Source organism: Camellia sinensis, chromosome 8, assembly GCF_055761805.1.
Source record: "Camellia sinensis isolate YWXY chromosome 8, ASM5576180v1, whole genome shotgun sequence".
NCBI lineage: Eukaryota > Viridiplantae > Streptophyta > Magnoliopsida > Ericales > Theaceae > Camellia > Camellia sinensis.
Genome location: NC_138968.1, coordinates 130,550,852 through 130,567,097, shown reverse-complemented (window position 1 = coordinate 130,567,097; position 16,246 = coordinate 130,550,852). Strand labels below are relative to the sequence as shown.

The following is a 16,246-nucleotide window of genomic DNA, read 5'->3' as shown; positions in this document are numbered from 1 at the left end:
TAAATACCAAAAATACAAAAAAAAAAAAAAGAGAATTCAGTACATTTTTCGTATTCTTGTGTATTTATTATTTTTTAAAATATTTTTTTTATAAATATTTTAATTTTTAAATACATCTAAGTAAAGTGAATCTAAAAAAGTAAAAAAATTATTTAAAATTTTAAAAATATTCACTAGAAACAAAAAAATACAAAAAACAAAAAATTCAATTTTTAAAAAATTAAATTCAAAAATTTGAAACCAAACACACTGAATAATAGACCTACGACATAAATAAATCAAAACATGATCTAATCACACGTCACAAGCGTAACGCGAGCAAAACCAACCCAAATCAATGTCATCCATATATCTAGTGGGACACAAACAACCCACATAACGGAAGAAAAAAAATAAAAATAAAAAAAATCCTAAACGAGTCTCAACCAAGAAGTATGCACAAAATTGACATAGCTAGCTAAAATGAAATAAATAAAAATGTAACCGGTTCTAATGACGCTGATTTGATAATTTTCAGATTTATACCCAAAGAGAACAGCACTTCCGAAGTTACTGTTTTGTACTAGTTTCCTAGACATATTTGAACACATCAATTTATATGTATTTTGACTCCTAAGAATTATAAGAAAATTTTGGTATGAAATTCAATATGTAACTAATCTACTGTAAAAATTTCACTTCAAAATTCATTTGTTTGCTATGGTTTCTTAATTTTTGAAGTTTATGGTCTTGTACAGTGTGAGGATATATTTTCTGAGTACCAACACGTGGCAAGGTGACGCTGACGTGTCAGATGAGATGCCACGTGTCTTGGTCGTTGTACCGAGGTCATCTCGGCTAGGCCGAGGTTGCCTCCGAAAATATCGGAATCCGAGATAAGCGGATAAAGGACAATAGTCCTAGAATGAAGAGGGAACTCAACTTGGATATGGACAAGAGTCCTAGATTGGGAGAAGACTTCAGTTTGGGTAAAGATAAGACTCTTAGAGAGTTTATCCTAAACTCACTGGGAGTCCCAGATTAGCAGTAATCCTAAGTCCATTAGGGCCAGGCTCCTATTGGGACTAGGATTGTATTGGTTATAAAAGAGAGGCACCCCCATGGGTCTAAAGTACGTTTTTTATACTCAAGCTTGTGAGTTGAATAGTTGATTGATTATCTTTAAAAGATATACTGACTTGATCGTCGGAGTGCCCCCGGGTGGTTGAAACCACCGCGGGATTCTTATATTTCTGTTACAGGTCAGTTAGGTGCCATCTATTCTGCCAGTGCTCTCCAGCTGGTTACTAAGCGGGCAGTGTGGTCGGAAAATCACCCACACATACAGAATTTTTGAACTAAGAATTACACCCATTCTTTATATTCAAATTAGCTCTTTAGATTTCTTGACAACGTATATATATATACAAAATATGTACAACTACAACCTCCTCATGAATGAATTAAATAGTAAAGGAATAATATGACATTTTGTCCAAGTGCTCGCTCAAGCGAAGGAAGTTACGCTCGAGCGGAGAATTGCAGCTCTTAGAATCTCTCGAGTTTGCAGGCGGGTCGCTCAAGCGCAGGAAGTTGCACTCGAGCAGAGAATGTTGGCTCTCAGTTGTTTCACTGTAGCTTTGCAAAACTTATGGGACTTGTCATTTTACGCTTGTGCGAAGGATTTGTTGCTCGAGCGAGCCTTCCGAGTTTGTGTCTTACGCTCGAGCGTAGGAAGTTGCGCTCGAGTGAGTTGCGCAATATCAGCAATTTAAAAAGACGATTCTTGATCATTTCTTTACCCTTTTTTTTTTTTTCTTTCTCCTCTTCCTCTCTTCAAGAAACCCTAAGTTTCCTTCCCAAAATACTTCTCATTCACTCTTGCAAGGAGTGAAGAACATTTGAAGATCACCATTTTCACCGATTGTATTGTTGATTTTTGCGAAGGATTTTCTAGAGGCTTGGTTCTTATGCTCTTAGCTTGAGGTAGGGTTACTTTTAACCTAGTATTTGCTTGTTTTGAAGAGGTATTTTATGGTATTGTTGTGGATTATGACCCAATTTGATGATTTAATTGGAGTAAATTACTGTTTCACACCAATAAAGTGTTTTACTCAACTTTTATTGTGAATTTCCTAAATTATTTTCACAAGTGGGCATATTAATGACAAGTAAACTCATTCATTTGAAGAAGGGGCAAAAACCCCAAATTTAATCAAAACCCTAATTTCAACTCAAGTAGAGAATGGTATTTAACTTGGGATTTTCTTAAATGTGTGAAAAGTGTGAAAAATAAATAAAGAAAATATATGATATGGTTGTTGTGAGGGGATTGTGGATTGGACATTGGTTCTTGTTAAATGCAATGTTGTGTATTATCTCATGGAGTATTGAATGTTTGTTAACTGAATGATGGTTGGTGAATTGGTGTTTGTTTTTGGCATGAGTCCTAGACAAGAGTCGGTTTTAAGGGTGAGTTGTGTTGATACTCGTGCGGGGAAAGTCAAGATACCCTATTGTCTTAGGCTTCTCGCCAGACAAATGTGGGGAAAAGTGTTTTTGGGTATCCACTGATCCTGCCATATTGTAGTCAGTAAAAATGGAGAAATAGAAGATTTTGGGTGCCCACGTCCTGCCATATAATAGTCGATAAATGTGAGAGATCGTTTTAAAGAAAAATGATTTATGTTTTGACTCGGACCTTTGTAAAGAACTCATGGTACCATCTTCCTTGTGTAATGGTGTTTAGGTATAATGTGGAGATGTGAATTATTTAATGATTAATTTGTTTGCCTATTTGGCCCTTCCCATGCAACTGAATTACTTGTACTGTTTCTACAATGGTGCCATGAGCTTATTCAAATAATTTAATACTTGGTTAAATGTATTCCTACTGGGCAATTGCTCAACCCTAATTATTTTTCAGGAAATGACAATGTTCCACCTCAGTGAGGACAAAAAGAAAACAAGTGCTCGTTTTAGGGAAAGTAGGTCAGAGAACGTTTTGATTGCCATGAATTGGGATTTTGTGTAAGGACTTTTATGTTTTTGTCGTTTTTATTTTGTATGCCCTTGAGGCTCCTTCTGTTGTAAAGTCATCTAATTTATTGAACTTGGGGATGATATTACAGAATTTTGAATATGTAAACCATCATGATTGTAAACTTGTGGATCTTAGTTCAATGAGAAAGATGATTTTTGATAGAAGGTTATGCTTGTTGTGGTGTAAGCTTGTATGTAAGGTCAGGGCGTCACAAATAAGGACAAAAAACAAAGGAAGAAGAGAAAAAAACCTAGAAGGGCTATTCTTTGATGATCACACACAACATAACACACCAAAATCCTTCCTTAGTTGCAACCTTTTGTTTCTCTTCTCTTTCTCACAGTTGTTATTGCTAGGAAATTGTTAGAAGAGCTAGGTTTTTTTTTGTTTGTTTGTTTGTTATACATAACATAAAAGATTCCAAATAATTATCCTTTATTTTATAGGTGTTCGGGTGAACACTCCAATTTATTATTTTCATTACCCAACAGTCCAAGTGTTAATTTCTCATGTCCATAAGAACAAGGTTGTGCGAAAAAACCAAAATACCCCTACATACATGTATCATTACACACGGATGATTTCCATCACACACTCTCTGTTAACCTCTTTAAACCCTAAATCGACTCTCTCTTTCCTCCTTCTCCTTTCTCTCTCTCTCTCTCTTCCTTCTTTCTCTCTCTTCTCTCTAATCTATCAGGACCACTACGACAGTTTGGTCCCCTTTTGTTTCCGACACTGCTGTTCCAATGGTTTCATTACGGTGGTTCCGAGCTTTGCAAGACTACCTTAGCGTACTGATTGAAGCCGAATTGTACAGCATTGAGGCCGGTAACTAAGATCTTTTAACCTTACTTGCCAGTCAAATTGTATATTTTATGTTTGTTTAATGTCAATCAAGTTGGATACAGTAGGAGCATAAAATGAGCAAAAATCGGTATTTTCAGTAGAAAATGCTTCCCGCACGTGTGAAGGACCATTCCCACACTTGCGGCTCTTCTATCGCAGCCAAAGAGGGCCCAAGAAAATTACATGTATGGAGGCCCATTCCTACACGTGTGGCCATACCTCAAAAAACGTACCCGTTATTTGGAATTGTTTGAAAAAGCTAGAGGTATAAAAAGACAAAAAAAAGACTGGATTAGGGTTCTGAAATTTTCCAAAGGGTAGGAGGGGCTAGGCTTTGAAAGAAAGGATTGCAAGCTTCAAGAAAATCTTCCATGGTGGTGCCTTTTTCCTCTACCTCTTTCCATTTCTCCATGAGTGGCTAGGCTTTTATTTCTATGGTTTTGATGAAACCCTGGCCAAGTAAATAGGGTTTTCTTTTTTATTTTTGATTATATAATGGTTTAAACAAGTTGTATGGTATTCAAGAAGTTTTTTAATATATTTTTCATTATTTCTTCAAGTATTCTTCTTTCTGTGATTGTTGAATGTTTTCCATGCAAAGATTTTCTATTATTTCATATTTAAGGTATGGGATGAGCCATACTACGAGGGACAAGTCATGTTGCTACCCTAATTTAGAGCGAACGACTTGTGTTACTGGAGATGGTTCGTACCTATACATTGAACGTGATAATTCTCTTGATCAATGCTTCAAACTTGTAGTTGTAAAGTATTATTTAGTTCAAACCGTAACATAATCAATTTTCAAATTGAGATCTTATTTATGTAACTAGTGGTGAATTCATCACCCTAGGTTTTTTTCAAAAATCAACGATCCCAATTTCACTTGCTAGGTTAAATTCTTAGTGTATTTTAATTATTATTAGTTTATGAATCATCATCTTTTTAATCCAAATTAAATTAAGAATTTAACAATTAAATTAGTTTAATTTCACATTTGTCTCTATGGATCAATACCTAGACTTACCATTATTCTAAGGAATTTTGTGGTAGTCTATCCAGGTGACCGCTCGAGTGCAAGAAGTGGCGCTCAAGCGTAGAATTGTTGCTCCCAGTATCTCGCGTGTTTGCAGGCGGACCGCTCGAGCGTAGCAAGTGTCGCTCGAGCGTAAAAAGTGAGATTGCCCTTGACATTTTTATTAGTGTATTTGGAGTCTCCTTGTTTTATTTTAGGACATTGATCGAAGTGGTAACATGATGGTAAAGTAAGATTGGACCAAAAACTTTAATTCGGATAATCTTTCTACAAATAGCCGTCACTCTTTTGACTTTTCTTTTTCCACGCTTTGAATTTGGGTCTGAGGCTAGAACCATTGGAAAGGTTGTTTCCGGGGCTTCGATTTGGACACAAGAATGACCTAAAACGGAGTCTTGATGGGAGAGTTTTACCCGTTTGAAGTTTTAGTATTTGTGTTGGAAGCAAGTACGCTCGAGCGGGAAAAGTGATGCTCGAGCGGATTGCGTGAATTCAACAACTTAAAAAGTGATTTTCTAGATCATTCTCTCTACTTTTCTTTGCTCTCTTCTTTCCTCTCATCCCAAGTCCGAAAAACCCTAGATTTTTGACCCAAATACCTTCTATTTCTCAAAGATTTGGCCAAGATCTCTTACCAAAAAATGAAGGATACATGAAGCTCAACATTTTCAACCGATTGGATTTTGGATTTTCGAAAGGATGCTCTTGATCTAGCTTCTTTGCTTGGTCCTTGAGGTATAGATTTCTAGTTCTTCTTCAATACACTCATTTATAAATAGATTTGTGATATTCTCTTTATATAAACACAAAATTTATATTTTTGAGCATATTGTGGAAAATTATGAGATTTGGGGGTTTAGGGTTTGAAATATTGGGGTTTAAATTGTTGGGTTATGATTATGAGCTTATGAAATTGGGTGTATAATTAATAAAAGAGTTGGAATAAAAAGTGTTTGGGTGAAAAGCTTAATTTCTCTTAAAACCCTAGTTTGGATCATGAAGATAGATGCAAGTTTTGGTTAAATTGAAAGTGGTATTATGAAATTGGGTTGTTAAATTGTACATATACAAGTTTAATTGCATTTTGGAAGTGGTTGGAAATTTATGTAAAAGTTGCGATTGAACTCTTATTGTTAATCTTTTAATTATGTTATTATATGAAACTAAATTTGGGTAAATGACTTGTTAATGGTAGGGATCTTTCTACACTTTTATATGATATTTAGCATAGTTATTGTCCTTTGTGTAACAATGGTGAGATTTGGAAATATTTTAAACAAACCTAGGGTTTGGAGCATATAGTACAAAGAGGGGTTTTAGGTGTAGATGAAATTGATGTTTGTGGGGTTTGAAAATGATGATGAACTATGTCTAATTTGATGATTTTGTCACTTGAGTAATATTTGGGAAAAATGGGGGATTTCCCTTATTGGATCAAACTACTATTTTGTACAAAAATTGGAATTGGCATTGGAAATGTGAAATTGAGGGGGGTATTGATATGAATGGTAGAATTTGTTATGTGTTAACTTATTCTTTTGGAAGTTTCAAATAAATTATATGTTGAGATTGAATATCTGATTAGAGACAACTGTATTGGGCTATCGGTGGAGGATAGCTTTGATTGTTGTAGAAATTGCATGTAGATTAGGCAAATTGAAACTAAATCTTTGATGATTGTCATTGAATATGACCGTAGTTGTAGACATTGTATATGTATGTTTGTTTGGAAGTGGAAAGGGGATGTGCTTCATAGTTGATTATCTTTTAAATACATTGCATATGTATGGGCATTGTTTGGGAGGAGAAAGGGGTTGGACTCCACTATAATTAAGTTGGCCGGAGAGTCCAGGGTGAAAATTCTGAAATTATACATGGGTGCCTAGCTCGCGGATGAAATATCTGTAAAATGACAATTGTAGTGCTTGTATAACCTACGTTTACATAGGTCCCGTTTGATGGTTGCTTGCGGACGAAATATCCGTGAAATGGAAGTTTGAAGTGTTTATGTGTGTTTTGTATGATTGGAAAACCACTGAGTTGTAGTCTCAGTTTAGTTGTTGAAAGATAATGAAATTGACTCATGAATTGAGAAGAATAAATTAACTGAAGGAAAATGGATCAAGGATTGAAATTGCCATCATGTGGGTAATTGGATTAGGGACTAGTGATGATGAACTCAATGGATTGCTTGTGACAAAAGGGAAGATTATGAGCTTTGTTTTGTAAGTAATTGGGAATTTGAATTAAAAAGGGTTTGTGATTCTTATGTTATGTTTGAACTCTAATCCTTTGGATTTTGATGTTATGGAGTATGGTAATTGGAAATGGAAATGAAATGTGTAATATTAGAATGGAAATGAAATGTGAAATATTAAAATGGAAATGAAATGAGGAATAATTTGAAATCGAGTTAATAAATTTAAGATGATGTTCTTCTTTAAGTGTACTTGTTTTCAAAGAGAATTTATGGCTTTCTAATGATGAGAGACTACATTTATGGAAGGGAGTTTTCTTAAAGGTTCAAGTGAAATTTTAAGAAAAGATACTTTTTGTATAATATTTTGAACTTACAAAATGAGACCTTACTATATGGTATCCCTCTGCATACATGATCATTTCTATCTATGTGTTAGCTATTGTTGTAGAACTATGAGATTCCTACTGGGCATTAGTGCTCACCCCTCGTTGTTTTATTCTTTTTCAGGAAGAGAATTTCGAATTCATTAGTTGAATAGTATGGATTCCATGTACCTTTTATGTATAATTTTATCATAGATGTTAAAGGAATGAAAAATGTATCTTGTGGTTTGTAATTATTTATTTGTAGTTTTGCAGCAGAAGCTTGGCATGTATTATTACATTATTGTTTTCAATGAGAGAGAGAAGATGTATTATTATGTTTTTATGACCCAAGGGCAATAGGTATACATTAAAAAAAAAAAAGAACCTAAATTAATGGCTTTGGTAATGTTTTCAATTAATTAAAATGTTGGGGTGTGACAAATTTGGTACAGTTTAGTATTAGTTTTGGTGTGTAAAACGACTCATCATGTATTGCCGCCAAGCACGGCGGTGATCCGTCGTGACCTAACGAGTTCTACTTGTGCTGGGATAAGAGGGACGGTGACAAATCTACATCTGTGGATCTCTTTTCAGGCGAGGTGGTGGGCGGCGAGGTCAAAGAGGAGGTCAGCAAGGCGATGGTCATCGTCTCAGGCGAGGTTGCGGTGGCGGAATGAGAAAGAGAGTTAGGGTTTTTTCAAAGCTGAATTTTATATAACATGTTAGTGTGTTAAATCTTAGATCCTCGCGATCCTCTATCTCCCTCCCATGAACTTTGGCGACAAAGCTTGTGCTAAATGTCAGATCTAATATATGTGTGTGTGTGTGTGTTTGTATAGACATGTGTTTATATCTCAGATATAGGGTTTTACATGTGTTATATATATGTGTGTGTATAGACGTAGATATGTAAAGATCTGAATATGTATTGACTAGGGGTGAGCATAGTCCGGATTAGACCGGATTGGAGTAAAAGCAGGACCAATCCGTTATTTACAAATCTTGAAAAATTGGAACCAATCCAATCCATTTAAATCGTGGAACCAATCCGAACCAATCCATTTAAACACGGATTGGATCGGTTTAGGACCACGGATTTACATAATTAAATAACAAAAAAAATATATATATATATATATATAACACTTTAATTTCATAAAAATATAAATATAGCACCATATTAGTTTCACAATAGCAACATGTCTTTTCGTAATAACGATAAGCTGTTTTAGAATTTAAACAACCATAAGAAAACTAGTTCCACCATAAGTATTTAGACCATTACAAATTAACACTAAAAACTAGCAAACAAAAGTAATAAAAGAAGATACTATGCAAGTTTAGGTTTGGATTTAAGTTTTATATGAAATAAGAGAAGATACTATGCAGAAGGTGTATAATAAAAATATAGACTATTTGTATATGGTCCAGATCGGTTCCAATTCGAAACCGTGGGGTTCAATCCGAAATCAATCCATGAACTACAGATTTTTAATTTTTCAATCCAGAACCGAACCACGGATTCAAAAAACTAATCCAAACCTACTGGATTGGACTAGACTTGATCGGATTACGGATTTCACGAATTCCTTGTTCAGCCCTAGTATTGACGTCAAAATTTTCTTTTTTATCTCTGTTGCTATTGTTGAAGGCTTACATATGTATTCAAGGCTCATATCTTGAAAGTCTTCTTGTTGATGATGATGAACGTCTTCCAGGATTTTGAATAGATAGCATTCATAGATTTAAGAGAGACAGGTTCATACGAGGAAGCCATTGCCGACTTAAGAGTTGTGTATTATTTATTAATATTAATCTTGTCTCAACCTATCATGGATCCAATGTTTTCACAATTTTTTTTTACAATCAACAGCGTTGGCCAAGATCAGTTCAAAAACATGTTTCTGGGTAGAGGGTAGGATAGACCAATTGAACAGATAAAATATTTTGGGATAAAAATTTGAACAGAGAAAAAATGCAACAAATAAAAAAAATTAAACAAATAAAAAAATTGAATAGATAGGTCAAATCGTTGTATTTTTTAAACAAATAGAGAGAACCTCACAGATTTTGAACAGATATGAAAAAAATTTCAATAGATATATATAAATTTGAACAAATAATTAATTTTTTTTAATAGATAGAAAATAATTTGAACAGATAGTAAAAAAAAAAACCAACGGATAAAAAAAGTTGACAGACAAATTAAGGAGTAAAATTAGAAATAAAATATCCTTCAAAATCAACAAAAGGGTTTCTTACCAAACCATTTCACAAATGATGGACCTATCACCAACAAAAAATATCCATTGAACTTAATGCCTTATACCCTCTTTAGATTGAATTTATCACCAATTTACTCTAATTTTATTTTATTTTTTCTCTCTCCATTAATTCAAATAAAATAAACTCTTATTAGATCAAAATATACTAATTTGTCTTTTTTTAAAAAATAATAAATCTTGCCTATAAATTAAAGACTTTTACCAAAAAATTATTTTAGGTTTAAATTAATTAAAAGACCATCTAATAATATTTAATTTGCACTTTAAGATTTACAAGCAAAATATTTGAGATTTTAAAATTATTATTATTATCATTATTTATTGGGTTCTCACGTTATGCTTTAGAATTCAACTTTCCCGTAAATATTAACTACAATAATTTAGCCTCCGTTTGGTTTAGTTTTTGAATCATGATTTGAAGTTTTGAGTTTTTTAAATGAGCTTTAAAAAGAAAAAAATTGTTTGATTATGAATTTTGAAAAGAGTTGTATTTTGAAATTATTTTAAATTAATTTTTTAAAAAATTTTCTTATTTTTATTTTTTTATAGTAAATATTTGAAAAAAATATGTAAATATTTATTTTTTTAATGTGTGCTGTATTACTACATTTGTGCGCTATTTTTTTCAAATATTTTAAAATTATTATTTTATTTTAAATATATAATTTTTATTTTAAATATTTTTTTTATTCTTCTTCAAAAATAAAAAAAAAATTTGGATTTTTTTTAAAGAAAAAAATAAAAAATATTTTTATATATTTTTTTTAAAATTAAGTTTTGAAAAGAGTTTGATTATGAGTTTTAAAAAGAGTTATGAAAACTTTATTTAGTAATGAATTTTAAATTTTTTTGATCTAAATCATAATTCTAATTTTTAACCAAATGCTACCTTATTTGTTCTTAGCACCAACCACTGAAGCTCTTATTGTTACCATCAAGAGCTATTAAGAAGAATTAGTTATTGCATAACATTCAGCCGGAGGAGGTTCAAAAACTTGATTAAAATTTATGCCAAAAAAAATCATCTGTCAATATTTAAAATTTGAAGGAAATTCAATATAATATGTGAAATTTTTGGGATTATTCATTCTGTTTAGTTGTGAGTTTTCAAAAATATTTTTTTGAGTTTTCAATATATATTCTTTTGTTTTTAGTCAACGTTTTTAATATTCTAATCAAATTCTTAATTCTTAATTTTTTACATTTTAGATTTACTTAATTTAAATACATTTAAAAAGTACAAGTTTTATGAATAAAATCTTTAACAAAATCACTAAATACAAAAAAAAAAATAAAAATTGTTTGGTTTGAGTTTCCTGGATTAAGTTTTTTAGAAACTGAGTTTTTTAGTTTTCGTGTTTTTTTGTTTTTAGTAAATATTTTTAAAATTTTAAACATTTTTTTTTACTTTTTTAGATGTACCTTACTTAGATGTATCTAAAAAGTAAAAAAAATGTGAAAAAATCTTTTAAAAAATTAAGAAATACATAAAAATATAAAAAATGTACTGAATTCTTGTTTTTTTTTTTGTATTTTTGGTATTTAGTAAATTTTTAAAAGATTTTTTTTACAATTTTTTTACTTTTTAGGTGTATTTATGTTAGGTGTGTCTAAAAAGTAAAAAATTTGCATAAAATATTAAAAAAATTCAGTAAAAACAAAAAAATAGAAAAAATAAGAAAGTAGAATTTTCTGAAAACTGTTTTTAGAAAAATAGAACCAAACATAGCCAGTACCTTTTGTATTTATCAAAATTATTAATTTTTTTTTTTTTTTGGTAAAAAATTTATTCTGTAAGTGTTGGGTCTAAAAAGTAAAATTGAATAAAAATATCAAAAAATTTATTAAGAATAAAGAAATAAAAAAATAATTTTTAAAATATGAAAACCAAACAGAGAGGTGTCGTTTGGTAACACTTACGTTTTCAGTTTTCTGTTTATATTTACAAAAATTTTAAAAACTCAAATAAAAACTTGTTTGGTAAAATTTTTGATTTATAAATCAGTGGTCTTAGTTTATAAATTTGGCCAAAAAATGAAAACACAAAAAATGTGTTTCCTTTTTAAGTTTTCAGTTTTTTTTTTTTTTTACCACCCAACACTAGCCACCACCCACCACCATTTTCCACTACCATCTTCCGCCACCACCACCCACCACCCGCTACCACCCACCACCTACCTACCACCCACTCACCACCACTACTCACCCCTCGCAGCCGCCGCCGCCACCACCACCACCACTACCAGCCATCTACTTGCCGCAATCACTCACCATCCACCTGCCACCACCATCCACCACCTGCCACCACCAACCACCCACCACCACCATCACCCGCCACCCACCCACCACCCACCTGCCACCACCACGCACCACCTACCACCACCACCCACTCGCTACCACCTACCACCCGCCATCGTCACCCACCCACCCACCCACCCACCACCACCACCCGCTACCTACTCGCCACCACCCACTGCTATCCGCCATCCGCCACCCACCTGCCACCACCATCCACCACCCGCTGCCACCACTACCACCACCACTGACTCGCTACCACCCACCAGCCGCCACCGTCACCCACCCACCCGTCACCGTCACCCATCACCCACCTGCCACCACCACCACCACCACCACTCACTCGCTACCACCGACCACCCGCCACCGTCACCCACCCACGTACCACCACCACCCGTCACCTACCCGCTACCACTCACCACCACCCACCACCCACCACCCACCTGCCGCCACCACCACCCACCACCCGCCACCACCCACTCGCTACCACCCACCACCCGCTACCGTCACCCACCCACCCACCACCACCCACTCACCCGCCACCAGCTACCCACCACCCACCGTTACCACTTTCCACCACTGTCTTCCGCTGCCACTTGCCACCATTGCAATTTCTCACTTTTTTTATATTTTTAAATTTTTTTAAACATTTTGTAAATTACCAAACACGTTTGTAGTTTATGTTTTTCTAAAAATAAACAAAAAATAAACAAAAACCAGTTTATAAAATTTTTGTAAATATAAACTGAAAACGTAAACGTTATCAAACACACCCAGAGTGATTGTGTTTTGTCTAACTTGAGGGAGGGTGGTCAGTGTAATTTAACTATTTTTAAAAATTTTATTTTATTTTAATTATAAAAGATGCATGCATAATGAGAAAAAGCGTCCGGCACCGAGACTGGACTAGAAAAAGCGGTGCCTTTCTTTCACTTGTGTTTATAAATAAGAAAAAGTAAAGAAGGCAAGCAAGCATTGCACTACTGCCTTTCTTCGCAGCAAAGCAAAAGCACAAAAACCAACACAGTGTTTTCGCACTCCCACAGAGAAAGTTGCCAAATCTCTTCTCATTCTTTACTTGCCATGGGAGAAACCAAAAGCCAAAGCAAAAGCCAAAGCGAAAGCTTCCACCTCTTGCCCCACCTTAGCAACAAAGAATCTGTGTGTGTGTGTGTGTGTCTTTATATATATATGTGTATAATAAATTTGATAATGATTGTTGTTTACAAGGACTTTGAGAGTGAAAGAGAGAAGCAGAGATTGCTGTTTTGGCTTCGAAGCGAAAATGGCAAGTTCGAGCGGAAGCAAGAGCGATGTTGGTCCAAAGAAATCGTTGTCGAGGCGGGTGACGATGGCTCAGACAATGGCTGACCCCAACGCCGACGACAGCAGCGCCATTGACAGTGAGCTTGTGCCGTCCTCGCTTGCGGCCATCGCACCCATCCTCCGTGTTGCTAATGAGGTCGAGAAGGACAACCCTAGGGTTGCTTATATCTGTGAGAAAGCCCAAGCCCTCTTTTACACTCTGTCTCTCTGTCTTGATTTTGATTTTGCTTTTTTAAGTGAATGTTGTTGTTAATCATATCAAATGTACATGCTGGTGATTCCAGTGATATTTATGATGCTTTGGAAAGTTTAGTTAACTGTATTTGGTTGAGCAAATTGAATTGTTTCATTTTTATTTAACCAATTCGGATCATGTCTGTCTGTTTTCTGGGTTAGATTAGATGGAATTATTATTAGTACATTGGTATTGAGTGAGATTGGTATTGTTGGGTGATCGAGGGGATTATTAGTGTGGTGGTATTAGATTGGAGATGTAAGAGAAATTGTGTTTATTTGTGCAGTAGTACGGTGATATTAGTTTGTTTCGCTATTTTTGTAAAGCCGGATATAATGGTATTTCCCCCCTTAGACGGGATTGCTAATTCCCCTTAGACAGGATGGGCTGTTAGTCCCAGGCATTGTTCCAAAACAAACATGATTTATGCGGAACCCACCGGATTGATAGTCCAATCCAATCGCCTTTGGACTAAAACAAAATGGGACCAAAAGTCATTGAGTTGGTTGACTCACTCAATTCAAGTTGTTGACAAATTGTATAGAGCTAAACCCGAGCACGCAAGCAACACGTTCCCTTGCGAGGTCGATAGTCACTTTGTGAGGTGTGCTAATCCAAAATTTGGCAGTGGAGTTCTAGGCAGTGTTTTAAAAGGCCTGCCCAAGCATGCGCTCAAGTGTGAGGCGCACCTGATGCACCTCGGATAGCTTGAGGCGAGGCGTTGTGGGATGCCCCTTAGGCTCAAGTGTGAGGTGCATGCCTCATGCATTTCATTTAAAATTTTGCACCATCCTTATTCTTTGTGTGTGTAGCCACAGGGAATCACTACCCCCTTTAATATAAAATGTAGACACATGCTTTTAGCCCTAATTTTCATATAAGAAAAGCCTTAGGCATCGAGCAAAAGCTTTGGGATTATAAGATGGATATATTACTTTGGGATTCCTTTCAATGTAGTGAATTATGACAGTTTCCGATCAATGATTGAAGTTATCAAGTAATTTGGTCCCATTTTAAAATCAAAACCACTAAGGTAGGACTATATGGTGCGAGTGAATCGCGTCAATAAATTGATGAAGGAAAACAAATCAGTGTGTTTGGTTTGAGTTTTTTGGTTTAAGTTTTTTGAAAACTGAGTTTTTTGGTTTTCATATTTTTTTTGTTTTTATTGAATATTTTTAAAATTTTAAACATTTTTTTTACTTTTTAAGATGCACCTTACTTAGATGTATCTAGAAAGTAAAAAATTTGGAAAAAAATATTTTAAAAAATTAAAAAATACATAAAAATACAAAAAATGTACTGAATTTTCTTATTTTTTTTGTATTTTTGGTATTTAGTGAATTTTTAAAAGGTTTTTTCACAATTTTTTTACTTTTTAGGTATATTTATGTTAGCTATGTCTAAAAAGCAAAAAAAATTGCTTAAAATATTAAAAAAAATTCAGTAAAAACAAAAAAACACGGAAAACAAGAAAGTAGAATTTTCTGAAAAGTGTTTTTTGAAAAACCTAACTAAGCAAGCGATAGTATTGGGTAAAATAAGGTTGAATGTTAATTTTGAGAAGTTTTCGGAATGCTGAATGTTTTTTTATGGTTTTTGGAATATTGAATATTGTTTTATGTTTGTTGAAATTCTAGAAATATTTGCTTATGTTGAAAAACCCATATTTGGGTGCACCATAGTACCCGAAATGCCATAATTTGGCAAGAGAAATGCTGTGGTGACCAAACTTGCTCTTTCAAGTGATATAACTAATGCCATATGCCATATTTGCTGTGGTGACCAAATGCCATATTTGCTGTTGAAAAACCCTTTTATGTTGTTCTCCTACCAAATTTTGGCAATTTCTAGTGATATAGCATACCATTGGGGATGCTCTTATGGGGAGAGAAAGAAGGGTTATTAATAAAGTTTTTTGGATAATAATGAGAGTGCAAACATTTACGAAGGAGGGATAGAAGATATATGGGGGAGAGATTTTTAATTTTTTTTTTTTTATATGAGAAATTGATACATGGGAACTTGGTTACAGTGCTCCACTTTATGTGTGTATATATATATAACCAAGGGATTGTAGCTTGTGTAGCTAGCCCTTTGCCACCAAGCCTCTCCTAAGGGAGGTTATGGGTTCCACTCTTACGAGTAGAAACGAGTATGTTTGGTACGATGGAATGAAATGAGGTGGGAATAAAATGAGAATGAGAATGGAACACAAGGTTGAATGGAATTGAATATCCATTCCCATTTCATTGTTTCGTTGTCAACATGGAATGACATGGGAATAGGATGATAGTTCTCATTCTCATATTTGGTTATGCCTATTAAACTCATGGAATAGAATACGTTTTTATTATTTTTTTTTAAACAAGCTAATAACAAATAAATTAAAAATTTATATAGATCATGATATTGTTGATAGTTGTAGAAGTGATGGTGGGAGTCATAGTAGTGGTAGTGGTGGTGGTGGTGGCAGTGGAGGCATCGGTGGTGGTGATAGCAATGATAGTAGGATGGTGCTAGTGGTGGTGGTAGGTTGTTGTAGCGTTGGTGGTGGTGGTGGTGGTGTGGTTGCGATGGTGATGATGGTGGTGTGATGTTTATGAAGGTGGTAAGGTAGTGGTTGTGGCAGT

At 34.3% G+C, this 16,246-nt stretch overlaps 1 protein-coding gene across 1 annotated transcript in view; it reads left to right on the top strand.

Annotated features, from left to right (window-relative positions):
* The first annotated feature begins 12,946 nt into the window (after positions 1–12,946).
* Positions 12,947–16,246, top strand: part of CALS7 (glucan synthase-like 7) — a 62,336-nt gene continuing 59,036 nt past the window's right edge. Inside the window, exon 1 of the mRNA XM_028241615.2 lies at positions 12,947–13,548. Within this exon, the coding sequence (XP_028097416.2) occupies positions 13,338–13,548 (211 nt within the window). The 5' untranslated portion in view covers positions 12,947–13,337. The remainder of the gene's footprint in view (positions 13,549–16,246) is intronic.